Source organism: Dermacentor silvarum, chromosome 9 (assembly GCF_013339745.2).
Source record: "Dermacentor silvarum isolate Dsil-2018 chromosome 9, BIME_Dsil_1.4, whole genome shotgun sequence".
Taxonomy (NCBI): domain Eukaryota; kingdom Metazoa; phylum Arthropoda; class Arachnida; order Ixodida; family Ixodidae; genus Dermacentor; species Dermacentor silvarum.
The window spans coordinates 52,975,844-52,995,575 of NC_051162.1; the positions used below are offsets into that span (position 1 = coordinate 52,975,844).

At 45.8% G+C, this 19,732-nt stretch overlaps 1 protein-coding gene across 7 annotated transcripts in view; it reads left to right on the plus strand.

Annotated features, from left to right (window-relative positions):
• LOC119465250 (probable transaldolase) overlaps positions 1-9,916 on the plus strand; it is a 97,977-nt gene extending 88,061 nt beyond the window's left edge. For all 7 annotated transcript variants that reach the window (XM_037726047.2, XM_049656508.1, XM_049656510.1 and 4 more), the window contains exons 7-8: positions 1,319-1,386; positions 9,472-9,916. In XM_037726047.2, coding sequence (XP_037581975.1) covers positions 1,319-1,386; positions 9,472-9,632 — 229 coding nt within the window. In that variant the 3' untranslated portion in view covers positions 9,633-9,916. The remainder of the gene's footprint in view (positions 1-1,318; positions 1,387-9,471) is intronic.
• The last annotated feature ends 9,816 nt before the right edge of the window (positions 9,917-19,732 follow it).

The following is a 19,732-nucleotide window of genomic DNA, read 5'->3' on the forward strand; positions in this document are numbered from 1 at the left end:
TTGGCGACGTTAATGCGATTAGCAATCTATCCTGTGATGGGTATGTAATTGGTGATATGTTTTATATCAGGAGTTCTCGAGCATGTAGGTCAAGCGACGCGATCCTCGATGGCGACCACGCAGTTTTGAAGGCACGTGGCTGATGCACGCACAGAGTCAAAACTACTGTTTGTCACAACCGCTGCGGATGAAACCGTGGTGGCTATCGATGCGATCATGCATTGCGACTACGCACTTACGAAAGCACACGGCCAGCCACTAGCGTGGTGTAATGTGCGGTGATAAACAAAAGAATAAAGGCTTCAAGGGAACAAGCGTTCTGGCGTTTCTGTCATTCACGTATCACATACAATTTTCGCTGATGACCATGGCGATGTGGACTCCGCTGCTTCATTTCGGTTGTACGCTAGTGCCGTATTTGCTCTTTTGTGTCGCGCTTTTGCCGTGCTCCGCGCTCGCCCAGCAACCGTACTAGAACCAACTGGGTTGCGCTGCTCCGTGCATTTATTTTTTAATCCTCCGACGTATACGTCAGCGCGCACGCTATCGACATTTATCTACAAACGGGAGAAATGCGCATGGTGTTAAGTTACGGACTCCGAGATTCAAGTGCAAAAACTTAGGCGCGCTGACCCGTTTTATGAAGCTGGGTGGCTACTAGCTGCTGAGGAATTTATTGCGCAGTTTACGCATTTTTGTTACGCACTGTGATGTGCTTTTTGACACTGGCATTGGTGGTGGTGGTGGAGGTTCTTTGCATTGAGCGCACCTCGCGTTCGTGGTCTTAGCCACTTGACCGCGCTCGCCAACCAGGGAAAAGTTATGAGTCGCTCGCGGAACCCCAAGAAGGTGCCTGCGAAATCCCTGGGTTCCGCGGAACCCACTTTGAGAACCCATGTTTTGCATGCTATGATTATTATTATGGAATTTAAAGTTTGATGGCAACCTGCCTGGCCAGGAAAGTACACAGAAAGAAACGTGAAGTGAAGCACCGACCAAAATAAACCACCGAAATTTAATTATGTTTGGGCTCCCTTACGGGAGCCTTGTTCACAATGAGATGCTTTTATTGCGAACATTGTTTGACGTTATTGAAATTAGCGTATTTTACGTCAATTTGTGTCGTTCTCTTGCAATTGTTTTGTTATGCAAACAAACAGATTCAAACCAGTATGAGCCATTCTTCTTCCGCTTCGTCGTTGAACGAGAACTTGACCATATTCACCGAACCAGAGCGAAAAAAGTTTTGGCTTGACACTATGCTTGTCTACGCCCTTGTACTGTACTGACGAAGAATTTTTCCTCCTCTCGATTCCAGCCCTGGCCTCCTGTCTGAGTTGGCCAGCTCAACCGAGCCCATTGTCCACCACCTGTCTGAAGCTAAGGGTGAGTGAATTCATGCCTGCCAGCTCTCCCGAATTTTTCAGAAAGTTTACGAACTAGCGATCGTTCTGGTATTTCATGAATATTGCGCCAGCCTTTATGGAAAAAGAAATTCTGTGCGCAAGAAAGCTTTAAAAGTGTTGTAAGATTTGGGCACTGCACAATTGCAAAAATGCACACGAAAAAGAAATTGTAATGGTACCTGCACCTGCTTTTTGTGGCAGCTCAAGATCTCGTGCTAGAAAGGTACTTGCTTCAAACATGTTTGTTCAAGCAAATTCTTGAAGCAGGAAAAATCGGCAACCCCAGTCACTGAAAATATCAGTGATCATAAAATTGTGTTTGTCAGTTATTGCAGTTTGTTGCTGCTTGTGTGCTGGGTCTAAAGGTAGATATCATCGTTAATGTATGTGAGTATCCCACAAAAAGATTGTGGCACAATAATTTGTACATACGCTATCAAAACGCTGATGAATTAACCCTTTGAGGGTCAAATTTTTTTTTCCGAATGCGACCCCCCAGGGTCGATTTTTATTGATGATTTAAATTCTTCGAACAATACAATATAGTTTTACAATATAGTTTTATTCGCCCGTTTTTTTTTTTTTTTCATACACGTGAATCTGCTGGTCAGCCTAAGCACCTAGCGCTTGTCGGCTGAGCTGGCAGCTGGTGGATACATCAGCGGTTACAAGGCTCAACGATACACAAAAAACCGGCTAGCAGGATCCCGTCCTGCGCGACATAAAAATAATAAAAAATAAAAAATAAAGAAAGGAATAAAAAAATGGAAAAGCAAGTATAAATTGACAAGCTGTGACAGGTAGACTAGATACATGATGTAAGAGTAAACATGGAACAGATCATGACCCTAAAGCCACACAGAATTGTCATTCTTGCATTGTTTCTAAGCACCACTTTCTTATCTGTTTCACCAGTGTTCTTCTTTTTACGATATTGCATAAATCGTCACTGAGATCGTTAAATACAGCTGGGACATAATACTTCCTCGTTTTTTTACCATAGTTTGTAAAAACTCTTGGCTTAACGTATCTCTCTGTTTTCCTTAGTGTCACTTCTTTGTGGACAGCTACCCTGAAATCACTTGCAAAATAGTGTCGCAGAACCACTGAAAACCGAAACATTTCCCTTACCTTGAGTATACCTAGTTTAGAGTATTTTTCTTTTGCAGAAGCCGTGTGTAAGACTGTTCCATAAGATAAACTATTTACTATTCGTTTAATAAGCTTATTAATAGTTTGCCTTTTGTGTTCTGAGCATGTGCCATATAATGTTATTCCATAGCGCAAAACAGACTCCACTAATGCTTTGTATATTGTAATTCTTAAATTGAGAGGACATTTCCCACGCAAATTATAAATTAAAGCTGCCATAGTTCGTAACCTTTTACGCAAGTGTTCCACATGATTATTCCAAGTTAGGTGTTCGTCCAAAAAAAGACCTAAGTATTTACTACTGAATCAGTCTGCAGGGGTTCACATTCACAAGTGCCGCAGGTAGATTTGTGCAAGTATAAGGGCCGGTCGAGGCTTACATGTTTGTGTGGATTTCGGAAACATAAAAATTTGGTTTTATGAGGATTGACAAAAATACAATTTTTCCCAAACCACTCCATGATTTTATGTATATCTTCTTGAAGGTGTGCGCATCCTCTCTCATATTCCGCGGTACCTAGAATAAGTGCGGTGTCATCTGCATATTGGAATATGTTGGAGTTCAGTTGTAAATTGCCCAACTCAGTGACATAAATGTTAAAAAGTATTGGTCCCAATGTGCTACCTTGCGGTACACCGTATTTTATTACTTTATAGCTACTGTATTCATTATCAATTCTAACGCACTGTAATCGATTGGAAAAATAGTTAGCAAAGAACCTGTTAAACGGACCTCTAAAGCCTAAACTATTAAGCTTACTTATCATTAGAGCGTGGTCTACAGTATCGAATGCCTTAGTCAGGTCCATAAAAATTGCTAAAGCGACAAGGTTGTTTTCAATAAGATTATGAACGTAATCAGAAAATTCTTCCAGAAGTGCGATTGTGTTTCTATTTTTTGTGAAACCAAATTGCGCTGGATTATGCAGAGAAAATTTCTCACAAAACGACTGCATCACATACGCAATGTGTTTTTCCATTATTTGCGCTATAGCGCACAAAATTGCTATTGGCCTGTAGTTGGTATAGTCGTCTCTTTTACCGCTTTTATAAACTGGCCTTATGATCGATATTTTTAGCTCTTGAGGTATAACGCCAGTTTCAAGTATGCCATTTAGTATCTTTAGCATTACTTCTTTCAGCTCATTGAAATGAATGTATAAATCTCGAAAACGCACTTTATCTATTCCTGGCGGCTTAACCAGTTTCATCTGTCGCATGATGCGCCAAAGATCCGTTTCACTTATAGGTGGTAGAAAGGCCGTGTGTGCGCATGCGCGTACTGGTTGTACACGTCAGAGTTACTGTCATTACTTTCTCTCAGTATTTCCGCAGCTGTTATGAATGTATCGTTGAACTTATCGCATATTGTCCGCAGGCTTTGGTTGGGAAAGTTTCTTTTAACCGTATCTTCGATACTGGCGTGTTTTGATCTGCCCATTAATTCATTTGCTATTTTCCATGTCATCCTCACGTCGTACTTGCTCACTGAGAATTGATGCAAGAAGTATCGCCTTTTAGCCTGTCGTATTTTTGCGGTCACAAGATTTCGTAGCATACGAAACTCTCTTCTTTTTTCGTCATCTTCTGGTTTTTTCCTGCATGTTTTCCAGGCCTGGTCTTTTATGTAGCAGAGGTTCATTATCTCATGAGTCATCCATTTATTATCGGGATTTCTTTGCTTCAATGTCACACATCTTGTAGATCGATCATATATATCTTGAAATATTTGCACTAGTTTATTGTATGCCTTTAAATGGTCAAGAGCTAATAGGGACGACCAGTTAGTCTTCTTGATCAATTCATCAACTTTTTTGTTGTCTAAAAGATCCCGTTTTACACAGCTCTCCTCGCCTTCGACATTTTTCTCTGAAAAGATAACAGCTACTATAAAATAGTGGTCTGCTAGTTTTAGATTGACCACGCCTGACCTATATGATTGTTTTGCCAGCCCAGAACGAACCTATTTCGAAAAAATATGGTCATACTTTTTTTAGAGTGACTGTAAAGTGAGGAAAAAATCGTTTGTGTTGTAAAATACACAATGTTTATTCATGAATAAGAAGATAAGCGCACTGGAAAATGATTGTGTGGACGTCTGGAAACCGAAACAAGTGAGAAGCCTTTGTCTGATCATCAACAAGGTGCAATGGAGCTTTTGTGCTCTCCAAAAAAGGAATTGCAAAAACGGCAGCATCGTTTGTGTATATACGCGCCTGCCTGGGAACAGGTGTAATCGCGCCACGGCGAGCGATAAACGATCGAGTAACAAGCGGTCACCCTTTGAGAGATTTCAAACCAGATAGGCGTCAGTTTGGCGCGTGCAACAAGCGGGATCTTCCGCAGGAGAAAACCATAACTTGCCGCTGGAGCTGCGCGCGCGCGTGCCCGGATGTGCAAGCGATAGCTGACGCGCCGTTGCCATCAAAGAAAAAAAAAAACGGTGAGGCACTGGCGCAAGTAAAAAATTCTGCGTGTTCTTGTCGAGTGGCAGCACATACCAAGCGAAAGAAATGATCGAAAGAGGCGCGCTTTTTAAATGTACAAGCGATACCGCACATGTACGTCATTGACCATTTTGAAGGTGCTCGCGGAGGACGTACATGTACATTGACATTGAAAGGGTTAAAGCAACCCACAGTAGGAAGAATAAAGTTGCACTTGATATTAGCCAAACACATTCATCAAAATAAAACGCACTCATGAGGATTTAGTGTTGTTTGAGACGTCGTTAAAACAGCCTAGACGTTGGATCGCAAAAATTGGACCACCTGAGAGACCCGTGTCTTCACTGCTGCTGTCATTTAAAAATGATCTTGCCGAGTCGACCAAAACGCAAATTTTGCGTCGTCTTATGAGGAAGTGCTAGGAGCACTTCAGGCTAGCTTCGATGATACCTCCAGTCAGTTTTATTTTTCCAGACTTCCCAATGCACCAAAAAATTGTCAAACCTAACAAATAGTTATAGTTCAGTCGTCATTTGAGACAGTGCATGATGTTGCTAGATGATTTCCAACGTAAAGGCGCGCGTAGAAACACTGTCAAATTGATTTCTACAGGTGAGGTGACGAAAGAGTTAAATAGGTTTGACGCAATTAGAAATCGAATTATGAAATCTTGCATTTAATTTTCCATATTCGTTGTATGCCACACCTAGGGTGCAATTACAGCAAAGACACTAGTGCGGGGGAGCCTCCGATTTATGCCTGACCTAATGACGAAGGGTCGCAACGGCACTGTTTGCACAAGCGGAAGGTTAACTCTATAACAGGGCCTGCGGGCAGTGTATGCTATGCGCTCAGCCGCGCTGACAGCCATGCGCTGCTGTGGCCAGAGAGGCGTGCCAACCTGCCCCCACTTTCTCTCCCTCCCGTCGGTTGCACTTGATTGTGTTACCGCGAGCCCGCTCCCTTCCTCCCGCGTTCCCCTGCTTTCCCCTGAAAACATGAAGCATTTAGATAGATCATTTACACTACATTAGTTTGTACTATAGTGTTCCAAAATGTCTACGGTATTCAAAGTTAACTGACAAGCTTTAGCGACATTTTTAACAACTTAGCAGCAAAATTTAGCAGAAATTTAGCGACTTTTATTGTGTCACTTTAGCGACATGCTTCAGAAAATTATGACAACACTGCCCGTGACCCCATGTACATTATATTGCACATTACTTTCAGTCGTTTTCAATGCTGCAATAGTCTTTTTTTTATTGCGATAGTGTGCCTTTTGGCATAAAAATATTGACAAGTATAGATACACGCCGGATTCAAGTAGTTGCTCTCATGAAGACAAATTCCTTTGTCGGAATGATGGCTCCAGTGGCATCCCTTGTTTGACATCCCCTGTTGGTCGCTTAATAACAGGCCCTAGTTCAGGTATTGCCACTTTCAACTTACTGCCACACCAAGCACGAACCATGATGGGCAAAACTCTGCCGACTTCATGCTTTCTGAAATGATTCCTCAGCCATTGTTTGGTTCAAGCTTTTTCCTTATCCTTCATTCGATTCTTTTTGATGTATACTTCTCCCTAAAATTATTTTTGCAGTGCCTTGGTAATGAGGGCAGCAACAAACAAATACACAAATAATATTTGAAAATAATTGATCATTCAATTCTTGTTAGACCTGAACTCATACTTGATCATTATCAGAGCGAACATTCAAGGTGGTCTCGGCTTGAGTGTAGAGTGCCGGTAATGAAAAATCGCACAATTCAAATTGACGGATCATTCGAACTGATCGGTTGGTCTCTGCACAGTTGCGCATATTTGAATAGGGAGAACTTCCATGAATTAGAATTCGAAAATCTCTGCAACGGTTATTTTGCGCAAAATTTATCGCTCCTAGAAACTGCCTTTCTGGCAAACCTCAGCCAACGTCCAATACACTGCAATGATTTGTAACATGGAAAATGAGCCTTTTACCTTTGCTTGACACATGATGCATTGTCCACAATGATTGCACTACTTCTCCATGGAACGGGGGTAAGGTGCCGCACTATCAACGTTTTAGCATACAGTCTACGGTTTAGCATTCTACGGTTTAGTGGATATGCAAATTAATGATGCAGTGAAGAATTAGAATTTTAAGGCATTCTGCATTGCCAACGAATGACCAGTGCTAAATGCTGTGGGGCCATCTGATAGGCACGTACTAGTTTGTTGGGCCCGCCATTGGAATTATCCTTCTCTTTGCATTCCCAGCTCAAATTAGCTACACTTTCTCGGTAATCTAATTCCCGAGACAGTTCTTCCAAAAATGCATGGTAAGGCAATTGTGCTCTGTGGTACGGTTCAGTTGCTGACCGATAATTCAGACAGCTCTGCGGAAAATTTTGCACACCTTACAGCACGCCATTTATTAATCTGGACTCTGTCCTGCTCTGCCTGCATGATTATGTGCCAATTCGGCTACTGGGTGGACCATGTCAAGCAGATAAGTGACATTTTTGTTTTGATACATCTCTGGCACCTCCTTGAAACCGAAAGTAGCAAAGCCTAGTTGCCTAGCCAATTGAGTCATATCTGACTGCGCCCAAACCACGGCACAAGCCAAGCAACGCCACTAAGTAAAGAACTGCATTTGCGGTTTGTCGTGAGAGTTCTGCACGACTAGATTTGTTGTTTCGCATACTAAATTGTGACACGGTCTTAGGTCATTCCTTGACTGCTACAGTTAAACCTGGATATAGCGATAATTGACAAATTCCCGGAAAACTTCGTTATAAAGAGGATTTCGTTATATGCAGGTTCGGTAGGAAAATTCGAAAAAGAAACGCTTACCATATTTGCTCGATTCTAACGCGCCCTCGATTGTAACGCGCACCCGTTTTCCGTGACCAAAAAAGAGAGGGAAAAAAATCCTTTACAGTACCGCGCACCTCATGCTTTCATACAAAATTACAACTGTCGCTCAAGATTTACTCCCAATACACCAAAGTTACGATGAGCAAAAAAGTCCCAGTTTCGCCCGAAAGGTGCAGCATCGATTGCGACAGCCAATTAGCAGACAGCTGTACGAAGTAAGGATAGTAGTTTTATCGGCCGTATGAACTTGTAAACATTCGCTGTTTAACTAAATTGGTAGACTAATGCCCAAGCACACGTACTACAGCACATGGTCGAAGCTACGGGAGCTAGACTCGGAGTGCATAGGAGGCAGCCATATTGAAATGCCGCTGGTGATGTGCTAGCGCAAATTTAGGGTTGTACTCGATTCTAATGCGCAGGAAATTTTTAGACCCGTTTTATCAGGAAAAAAGTCCATGTTAGATTTGAGTAAATACGGTAAGTAAGCAAAACGGTAACAGACGACGGAGCTCACCCAAAACATTTATTTCGTGGTAAAAAGAACTGCGCGATTTTGCTTTGTTGTTTGTTCATGATGGACGGCAGCACTGACCGTTCGTACGACATCAGTGAGCACAATGATGCTCCTTCAGCTTAAGGAAGCAGTGGGATCAGGTTTGAATGAACGGAGGGGGAAGGTCACGCCCGCGGCGGCAAGATCACCGGGCCGGGGGATGCAGGCCCGCCTCGCGCACGCTCGCATGCGCGCACACGTGTGCCCACTCTCTCCTCGCAGTTGCCGTGAATTCGAGCGCACCAAGCGCAACGCCACCGCTTTGCATTTCGTCGCAGCGGAGAAGGTGCTTCCAGTTGCTGTTCATGCAAAAATGACAAAATTTGTGCGAAATCTCTTGCTTGTCGGCGGGGAAAAATCGTTATTTCGAGGGGGTCTCCCGCTGCCACTTCGTTACGTAGAGGTTTCAATACATGTGCTTCTATGGAGTAATGGTGGGGAATAGAAAAACTTCATTATATCCAGGAACTCGTTATATGGAGGTTCGTTATAAGCAGGTTTAACTGTATTACAATTTTTTGTTGATCGCATTCGTCAAGCAACTTGAAACGGCGCCACTTCTACACTCGATGTCGCTGTTGAAGAGAAGAGCAATTCAGTGAGGGAACTACTGGAAAATGACTGTTGCGAAGAAACCTGCCTTTATAAGGCTATCAGAGCATGGTCGCTCTCTATTTTAATGGCAGGTGGTACATGCATTGACTGTACTTTAATCTATCTGTAGCGACAGCCATGACAGTGGTCAAAATGCAGACTGACGAGGTCTCATGCAAACGTGTGTGTGCAGTATTGTTGAACAGATTTTTTAGCAGCTTATGAAATACTTATTTTCTGACCAATTCTTTATTGTGGACTCTGTTCATTCTGACTTTTAGGCAGTCCCACCCCCCTCCCGCCAAACCTGAATTACCAGTCTGCGATTGTATCGCATGCTGTACCACACACGTTGTTGAATGTGGTATTCAAACGACTCTTTTGTTTGAACACTGTCTTATTCGAATAATTTCCTTCCACTCTATTTGCTTAGTAGCCTTTTCTGAATTCTTGCAGCCAAGAAGTTGGACTTGAAGAAGGTCGAAGTAGACGAGGCAACCTTCCGCTGGGAGCTGAATGAAGACCAAATGGCAACTGACAAGCTGTCGGACGGCATCCGCAAGTTTGCTGCCGACGCTGTCAAGCTTGAGAACATTCTCCGCGAGAAGCTCAAGTGATGGAAGTTCGTTGATCAACGAACTTCGCATTGGACAATGCTTCAGTGCCGTCATCGTTTGTCGGCTTGGTTTACCTGTTGTCACACCCACTCCCCCCTCTTCCCCACTTTTTTCGCACAATGTGTGCCCTTGTGGTGATATGTTGGGAGCAAATTTCAAGACGCAATATTTTTAATGTGACTTTTGACTATAGAGAGTTTTGATATGAAAAATTAAAACAACTTTTCGCATTATAACATGGCGAGAGATGTTTTGTTTGTAGAGAATAAACATATGTTTTTTTGTTGGCTGAAATGCGCTTGTAGGGCCTCTTAATAACATGCTGTTTCATCACCCATCTGATGGAGTACTGAATGTGATTTCCACTGTTGCATTTTGCACAGATCATCATCATCAGCTTATTTTTATGTCCACTGCAGGACGAAGGCCCCTCCCCGTGATCGCCAATTACCCCTGTCTTGTGCTAGCTGATTACAATTTCCACCTGCAAATTTCCTAATTTCATCACCCCACCAAGTTTTCTGCCATCCTTGACTGCACTTCCCTCCTCTTGGCACGGATAGTTATCCCTTACTCTGATAACATTGTTCTGTCAGTATTTCATTTTAAAAGCTTTAGCACCATCCGTGTCAAACCATTATCAATAGTGATGAGACCCATACAACCCCTCATCACTCCTTATCAACTCGTTGACTGCTTATCTGTCTGTGTCGTGCGACGCGAAGCGCATGACCCCTCAGAGACAGGTGACATTTCGGTCAGTAAAGGAATGCCCCCAATGGAAGGCGCATTTCGCAACCACCGAAAAGCATTGGGGATGTGGAGTTTTCGGCATTAAATTTGGCATGTTTGGCAGCTTCGATGTCGTTGGATAGCATACGAGGGCTTATTAGCCACATCTGCTCTTCTAAGTTCATGTGTTGTGTGATGCCATCGCCCCCCCCCCCCCCTAAAAAAAAAAAGGTGTTCCACATCCACGCACCATGGCTTTGAGTGGCGCTGGCTAACACATCCAGGGCTAGACCTAGTAAACACAAATACTGAAGTTAGTGATAGCCGTAGCACAAATGGTAATGCAATGCATACGTAATGCAGAGGTTGTGGGTTCGGCACCCACTGGTGGCACGTTATCTTTTTGCACACTTTTTTTTCCCTTTTCTTTATTGTTTTCTGCATTTCAGTTTCAACCGCAGCTAATTTCCCTGATGCTTTCCTTGGCTTCATTGTTGGTTCTATGTGGTCATGATATACATAAAGAAGCCAACAACAGACACCAAGAACAACATAGGGGAAATTACGTGTACTTATTGAAAATAAAGAAATGATAAATTAATGGAATATAAAGTTTCTTGCATAACGAGTCTCTAATCCGGCTACATTGATGACTTCAGGTAGCATATGTAGGTTTTTTGACCAGCTGCCTGCACCGAAAAAGATCATGTACTCGTGACGCCTGTGGCAGAAAGGATGTCCCACATCCGCCGCCAAGGTTTGCGAGTAGTGGCACTGGCTAACACTCCTAGTGTTCGTTGTAGTAGTAAAAACAAACGTAAATACCCCAGAAAGTGGATGGGGAAAATGGCGCCACGGTAGCTCAATGGTGAGAGCATCGCTCGCGTAATGTAAAGACGTGGGATCATTCGCCACCTGCAGCAAGCTGTTTTTTTCACCGACGTTCATTTCCATTAATTTATAATTTCGTTAGTTTCAATAAGTAAGTACACGTAATTTCCCCTATGTTGTCCTTGGTGTCTATGTTTGTTGGCTTCTTATATGATTAATAAAAATCGGGCCCCTCAGTTCCCTTCTTCTCGGTCATATATATATATATATGTATATAAACACACGCGCGCTCTTGTAAGCTCGCCCATCCCATCTCTACCATGGACTGGCTTCCCACACTTCATTCACACATACACTTTAATGCACTTTGACACTCCTAATGCGCGTGCATTAAAAAATGCAGAAGAATAATAAAAGGCGATCCTTGTGGGTGCTTCTGGTGAGGTGCCTAATTACGTTGATTGTTCCGCTTCTCAACCGTTATTGCAGCAAGCTGACATGTGGCTTTCCAGTCAGCACGGGGACTTGAAAGTTACCAAGGCATCCGAAATCTACCAACAAATACATAAACAAGTCACCGCACTTCAGCGTTGCAGTGCATTAGATTCAGGGTCACAGTTGGAGTCATGGACACTAGCCGGACCTGGCCGACCGAATGGCTTATGCATAATCTTTACGTGACACCCCACCAACCTTGCTTCCTTCTGACCCCCGAGCTCTCCTACAAGCCCAGAAGTCGATTCTCCGACGGGACACTCATGCACTCAACCTGAACACACTAAACGCTTGTCTACTTCCTTCCCGGCAACCTTTCCCTGGTGCAGGAAGTCGATTTTTGGGGGCTTCGGGCAGTGGTAGTCCTTACAATTAATGTGACATCAGAATCTGCAAGTGAAGATTCTGGAACGTGTCTAAAGTTCCCGGCACCTGTGTATACCGTGGACATTCGTCACCTTTTGTGGATGTGTCCTGGTATACTCGGGATAGTAGGCGCAAGATGCTCAGGGAGGTTAAACTAAAGCCCTATTTTGAAAGCAATCATCTTGCGGGCTAACGGGACGGACGGACGGACGGGTTTCCTCATTGGGTAGGCATAGAAATGCTTATGCATTTAAAACTATGGGGACACGTAAACAATTCCTATGATGTGTAAATGCGAGAGCATTACTTGTCGATAAGTGTGTCGGTCAGCGGTGCATTCTGCAGATGCCGAATACCCGTCGGCGAACGGACAACTAATCCACTAACTCATGGCTGCAGTACCTGCATCAAATAAAGCTGTATGCATTTATTTTATGCCGTTTTACTTTTACAGCGAAGCTGTCTATGGCTAGGGTTCTATGCATTTTTTTGTGTCCGTCAACAGATCTGCGTGTGCAAAAACTCGGCTCCTGAATTTGATGGAAAATCGCTTGATTCTATGCAAAAGCTTATAGGTCTCATGACTTGGATATGCATTTTCAGTAAATTCAATAGGCACCATTTTCAAGATCAGTAGACTCTCGGATAGATAAGGATTTCAGAAAGATTTGCCACTGTGCGACCTGCGTTGGCCATGTGTACGCTCGCACAGCCCTCTCTTTGTTGTCGTTCCAAGCGGTTGTGTGCCTAGTTTCCTTCCACTCTCCCGGCATGGTGGTCCCGTCATGCGTGTATAGTTTCCTTCGGCTCCCCGAGCTGGCGGTAGTCTTCGACGCGAATGTATGCCGCTGATCAAGACCGCCGCTCATCATAAAAGCGTGTGTGCGTGTGTCTACGGGATGACCGCTGGCGCCGCTCAAGAGATCAAATTTGCTCATACCTTTGATCTAAGTTCTGTCACCTCTAAGTCGTCTCCTTAACTGCTTCGCTAGTAATCCATGTTCACAGCAGTGGAATGGCGTGTGATTTTTTTCCCACTACGTATGCCTTCGAGGCAAATCCCCTGAACTAAATAAAATACATGCAGAATCTCCTGTAGGAGTTACCTAAATGATGCGTGAGCATTGCTACTAATCGTCTCCTGTTTCGTCGTTGTAGGCTGCTGTGTTTGGTAAAATTGCGAGAAACCACGAATGAATCGTGAAACGGAGAAGCGCGGTTGCCACACCGAAATGTTAACTGAGAACACCAGCATGGGAGACGACGAAGAGGCAAGTAGTAGCAATGTTCACTCTTGTTATATAATGGTGCGTTTGGATGGTGCTGCTGCTTCATGGAAGATGAGCATTGGCCGATGCGTGCTGAAGTACGTGATGTAATTGAACAGTGTCACGTTTGGCAGACCTTGTGCTTAGACGTGGTCGACGACACTGCCTCCTCCATAGGTCGACGCACTCACTCGTGAGTACACTCACTCACACTCACTCACACTCATTTCAAAGGCGTGAGTGCGAGTGAGTGCCAGTGAGTGTGATGGAAGTGAGTGCCAGTGAGTGGCAGTGAGTGTGAGTGCAGGTGAGTACGAGTGTGAGTGAGTACCAGTGAGTGTGAGTGCCTGTGAGTGGAGGTGTGTGAGTGGAGGTGAGTGTGAGTGCGAGTGAGTGCCAGTGACTGTGAGTGGAAGCGAGTACCAGTGAGTGTGAGTGGAAGTGAGTGAGAGTGAGTGCCAGTGAGTGCCGGTAAGCGTGAGTGTGAGTGGAGGCGAGTGTGAGTGAATGCCAGTGAGTGTGAGTGGAGGTTAGTGCCAGTGAGTGTAAGTGGAGGTGAGTGCGAGTGAGTGCCAGTTAGTGTGAGTGGAAGTGAGTGCCAGTGAGTGTGAGTGGAAGCGAGTGAGAGTGAGTGCCTGTAAGCGTGAGTGGAGGTGAGTGTGAGTGAGTGCCAGTGAGTGTGAGGGGAGGTGAGAGCCAGTGAGTGTGAGTGGAGGTGAGAGCCAATGAGTGTGAGGAAGTGAGTGTGAACGTGGTGGTGGGGGGGGGGGGGGGGGGGGGGCTGGGTCGTCTTGCTCCGGCGGCGGCCGCGTGGGTGTCGTATCTCGACAGCGATCTGCGACGTGGAAAAAGTGCGCGCCTGCGCGCGCCTCCTCTTCAAAGCGATTTGTGACGTGAACTAGTTTCACTAGAGCCGGTAACTTCGTCGTTTTCGACGTTTAGTTTGCTTTGAAGCGAGAGGCGGCAAGAAGTCAAGCGCCTCCTTACTCCAGCGTTCTGACCAGCGAGTTTTCGCGGTCATTGAGCGATATGCGTTCATGTTTACCTGTGCGCGCGTGACACCGTGCTGTCTATTTAGTTAGTATGGGAATGTTTACAAGATTATACGGCCCATTAAACTACTATCTACTGATTTGCTATCGCATCGAAGCTTCACCTGTCGGGCGAAACTGCGACATTTTCTTTAATACCCAAGGAATATGTATGGCGGAGCGCTGATGGCAGACATATCCAAATCATGACCGGCAAATTTTGCCAGACTTCCATTGATGAAGACCTTAATACCGTGTGATTTGCTACACCTTCGCTGGTCATCCGCCTTCAGAGGGTGGATGGCTCCTCAGTTTTCTTCCTGCTTCCCTATAACGTACACGTACAGGCACCTTATATCAACAGCAGAGCGGCAAGAGGGACTAGCCAAGTTAGCACAGAGTAACAGATATGCACGCTCGCATACATGAAAAATCGAAGATGCAATGATAGATACCGCATTGTTCTGCCTTGTATGTTTTTCGGCGTTAAGTGGTTTACTAGTACTATACGGACAGTCATCTCTCCCACATTCCCGCTCTTTTGGCTCAATTGACCGAAGGGACGTAGCGACATGGCGGCACATGCAATGCCAATGACAGAGAGATGGACAGAGAGAGGTTGGGCTTGACGTCAATGTTTATGTCACCATGAATAAATTGAAACAAAAACTTTAGTCGTGCTAGTTTTGCTCTACTTTGCAGTGTTAAACCATCTCTCTTTATTAATTCAGTCAATGAATTCGTTAACTTGTACTTATTAAAACAGAACCTTATTGCCTTCCTCTGCTCCCCTTCCATTCTTGCAATGAGTTTATTTGTGTACGCGGAAACCAAACAATATTGGCGTGCTCCAGCACTGTTCGAACAAGCATTTTGTAGGCAAGCAAATTTTATCGGGGGGCGCAAGACGAAGGTGTCTTCTCAAAAAAGAGTCGTTTAGTGCTCAGCATGTACATTGATTCCACTTGAGTTATTTTGTTAACATGGCTTTCCCATCGGAGAGCGCATGTTAAGTGACACCTAAATATTTACGCTGAAATGCACAAGTGAGAGGTGTGTGAGAGTGAGAGGTGTGTCGCCAGAGCCCAGCCGCTCTCAATAAACGTCGTCAGCCCCTTTTAAAGACGCGTGGCAATATTCCCTGGTGTATTAAGAAAATGTCGCAGTTTCGCCCGAAAGGCGAAGCTTCGATTGCGATAGCAAATTAGTAGAGAGCTATACGAAGCAAGGATAGTAGATTAATGGGCCGTATAAACTTGTAAACATTCGCCTACTAAATGGACAAGCAAGGTGTCACGTGCGAACAGGTAAACATAACGCATCTCGCTCGATGACCGCGGAACTCGCTGTCAGAACGCTGGAGTAAGGAGGCCGCGAGCGAATTGACCTTCGTGCCGCCTCTCGCTTCAAATCGAACTAAACGTCGAAAACACGGCGCATACGGAGTTACCGTCTCTAGTTGAACATAGTTCACGTCGCAAATCGCTTTGAAGAGGAGGCGCGCGCGCGCGCCCTTTTTCCACGTCGCAGATCGCTTTCGAGATACGACACCCACGCGGCCGCCGCCAGAGCAAGACGACCCCCCCCCCCCCCCCCCCCCCCTCCCAATGCCTGACGCGCGACAGAAGCAGCGCGCTGATTCCGCTCCGCCTTTTCCCTCGCGCGCGTGAGATTGAGCAGCAAGTGTCGGCTGACCCTCCCAAGCTTGCACTCGCACCCGCAGCATACCGCCGGCACGCTGCGACGATTTTACCGTGTTTGGACCTCATACGGAACCTCACAACGACGTCCACGACCACGACAGAAGTTCGCTTGGAGTGTCCATATAATTGCTATCGCAATATAATATATTCGCTCATCTCATTATAAATTGTCTCACTCATGCCTGATCCTCGGATTATTGCGATTTTAGTGAGTGGTTTCTACCTTGGCGTGCACAATCTGCTAGTGCGATAAGTCATCACCGCGAGTGAGCTTGTGCACACAACGTGCCTCCATTTTTTCGCAAGCAAGGTGAACTGATATCACCTCTGCTTATCGTTCAAGCACTCACCACGTTAACACTCACTTCCACTCACAACCACTCACTCATGTTCACACTCACCTGCACTCACACTCACGTTCACACTCACCTCTACATACCCATAAGCCCTCACGCCGTTCACACTCAGCTCCACTCACACTCGCAGGCACTCCCACGTTCACATTTACTTCCACTCACACTCATTGGCTCTCACCTCCACTCACACTCACTGGCATTCACCTCCACTCACTCACACTCACTGGCACTCACTCACACTCACCTCCACTCACGCTCACTGGCACTCACTCGCCCTCACACCCACTGGCGCTCACGCGCACTCGCACTCACTTCCACTCACGGTCACTGGCACTCACTCGCACGCACCTCCACTCACACTCACAGGCACTCACTCGCACTCGTTCTCACCTGCACTCACACTCACTGCATAGCACTCACTCGCACTCGCACTCACCTGCACTCACACTCACTGGCACTCACTCGCACTCGCACTCACCTGCACTCACACTCACAGGCACTCACTCGCACTCGTACTCACCTGCACTCACACTCACTGCGTGGCACTCACTCGCACTCACCTGCACTCACACTCACTGGCACTCACTCGCACTCACTCACTCACTCACCTCACTCACTCTCGCACTCGCACTCTGCACTCACACTCACAGCACTCACTCGCACTCACCTGCACTCACACTCACTGCACTCACTCGAACTCGCCGCACCTCCACTCACACTCACAGGCACTCACTGGCACTCGTACTCACCTGCACTCACACTCACTGCATGGCACTCACTCGCACTCGCACTCACCTGCACTCACAGGCACTCACTCGCACTCGCACTCACCTGCACTTACCCTCACTGGCACTCACTCGCACTCACCTGCACTCACACTCACTGGCACTCACTCGCACTCACCTGCACTCACACTCACAAGCACTCACTCGCACTCACACTCACTGGCACTCACTCGCACTCACCTGCACTCACACTCACTCGCACTCACCAGCACTCACACTCAGTGGCCCTCACTCGCACTCGCACTCACGCCTTTGAAATGAGTGCGAGTGAATGTGAGTGAGTGCGCCGACCTATGCACTGGAACGCGATAGCATTCAAAGATCCCTGACTACTACTCATGGTTCCCGACGACTGCAGCTTATGCAACCGTAATGGTTACTGGCAAACACTGGCGGCGAACGCTATGCATGTAGGCGAGGTTTCTGGTGGAAACGCGGCCTCTTGCGTGGGCCGATCCCGGAAAATGTGCACAACCGCGCAAAAGAAATTACATCATTTTCAGGTTTCCGTATTTCTTTCACACTTTTAATATTTCAGTCTGAAAAGATTTAACATAAAAGGCATGCGCTGTGGATGTTTTGTTTCATGAAATCTGTTTGTGGATTGTCATTCTCAAAATTCCGAGGAATAGCTTTGCCAAGAATGCAAGACAAGGTATGAGCAACATTAATGATAGAATGGTGTGGCATACCTAAACGTGGTTGGGGATGATTTTCTCTGCCGCGGGCGCCAATGCCGACGCCGACGTCGGTTTTTCTGCGACACGGGGCTCTAAACGCTATCGCGACTGGCCACTCGAGGCACTTTGCGTGTATTCGCTTGCTTCTTGGAGCCGCTTATTGACCCTTTTCGCGGCGATCCCGAGGGAACTGCCATGTTTGATCACGTGGTGACGCGCCCATTGCTTCCCTCAACTGCCTCCGTTGCCTTCGTGTTTACAATGGAAGTGTATGAAGCCGGCGCAACTTAGAAAACCTCTCTTTTTGGAGATATCGTAGACGGTGACTAGGTGGACGACACGAAGCTTTGATCACAGCTTCAGAGAACATGCAAAAGCGCTTTCGGAGCTGATTAAGCTATGTCCAAACGGCGTAAGCGGGGCTAAATATGTATTCCAAGCTATCCAAGCATACCGCTCATTAATTCAGTGAGGATTAGTGTGTTTTGCTCTTTCTTCTTTATTCGGCAAATATTTTGAAGCAGTGGCTTGTCAGTTTCTGACTCAGTGAAGTTCCTCGGTGCGGCCACTGTCTGATTATTTTCTGCCTAATCGCTCGCAGGTGTGCTCAGTTCCGATAAATTTCTTCTTGCTGCGCACAAGGCTTGAAACGTAGCGGTTTTGTACATTGTGATGCCTTGTAGCAAATATATATTCCAGTTAGTAACTAGCTTGCTCTTGTGGGCCGTCACGAAACATTCAACTTCGACCAATCATGCGCCATCGGTGTCATCATCATCATTATCATCAGCCGTATTCATGTCCACTGCAGGACGAAGGCCTCTCCCTGTGATCTCCGCTTACCCCTGTCTTGCGCTAGATGATTCCAATTAGCGCCTGCAAATTTCCTAACTTCATCGCCCCACCTAGTTTTCTGCCGTCCTCGACTGCGCTTCCCTTCTCTTGGTATCCATTCTGTAACTCTAATGGTCCACCGATTGTCCATCCAACGCGTTACATGGCCTGCGCAGCTCCATTTCTTCCGCTTAATGTCAACTAGAATATCAGCTATCCCCGTTTGTTCTCTGATCCACACCGCTCTTGTCCTCTCTCTTAACGTTAGGCCTAACATTTTCCGTTCCATATCGCTCTTTGTGCGGTCCTTAACTTGTTCTCGAGCTTCTTAGTTAATCTCCAAATGGTTCTTCAGATATATATCTCCACAATCAGCTCGCTTGCGAAGAAGTGCGCTAAAAATACCTGTATTTTCAGCGGGGCTATGCTTAAATCCATAGGGCCACTGTCCCTGTGGCCACGGAGATACCGACCTTGTGGCCCGCAAAAAGAATTTCCTCAATAATAGGCCATTTGCTTTCTTCTGTTTTCTCATATTTTGTCTGCCCTGCTCCTGCTGATCGATCCCATTGGGCACGCTTCCTGAAAATGTTTGGAGAATATTATCAGCTGCTAGCTCACAGTCAGGGTGATATTTAGTATTTTCGTGTGTGTGAAAGATTGCGAGCGCGTGCTTTCGTTTGTGGAACGGCTTGGACACGAGGGCTCCTGCGCACGCATGTTGGCCCAAGTTTATAAGAGCATTAACCCCATAAAGTTCCAGAATTGAAAATAATTTAAAGCACACCTTTGGAACTGTCAGTGCACCTTTCGCGTCAAAAGTTTGAGAACTTTATACCCATAAAGTTTCGTAATTAAAATCCATGCGCTCTGTTGATTCCGCAGCCAGCGAGATGCCGCAACGCGCCCGCTTGCTACCGAAAAGCCCTTGAAAGTTTGTGCTCGGATGGGGCTCCCTGCGTTACGTGACTCCAGGTGCAAGGGCGCTGACACGAAATCCAGCCCGAGTTCGGAATGTT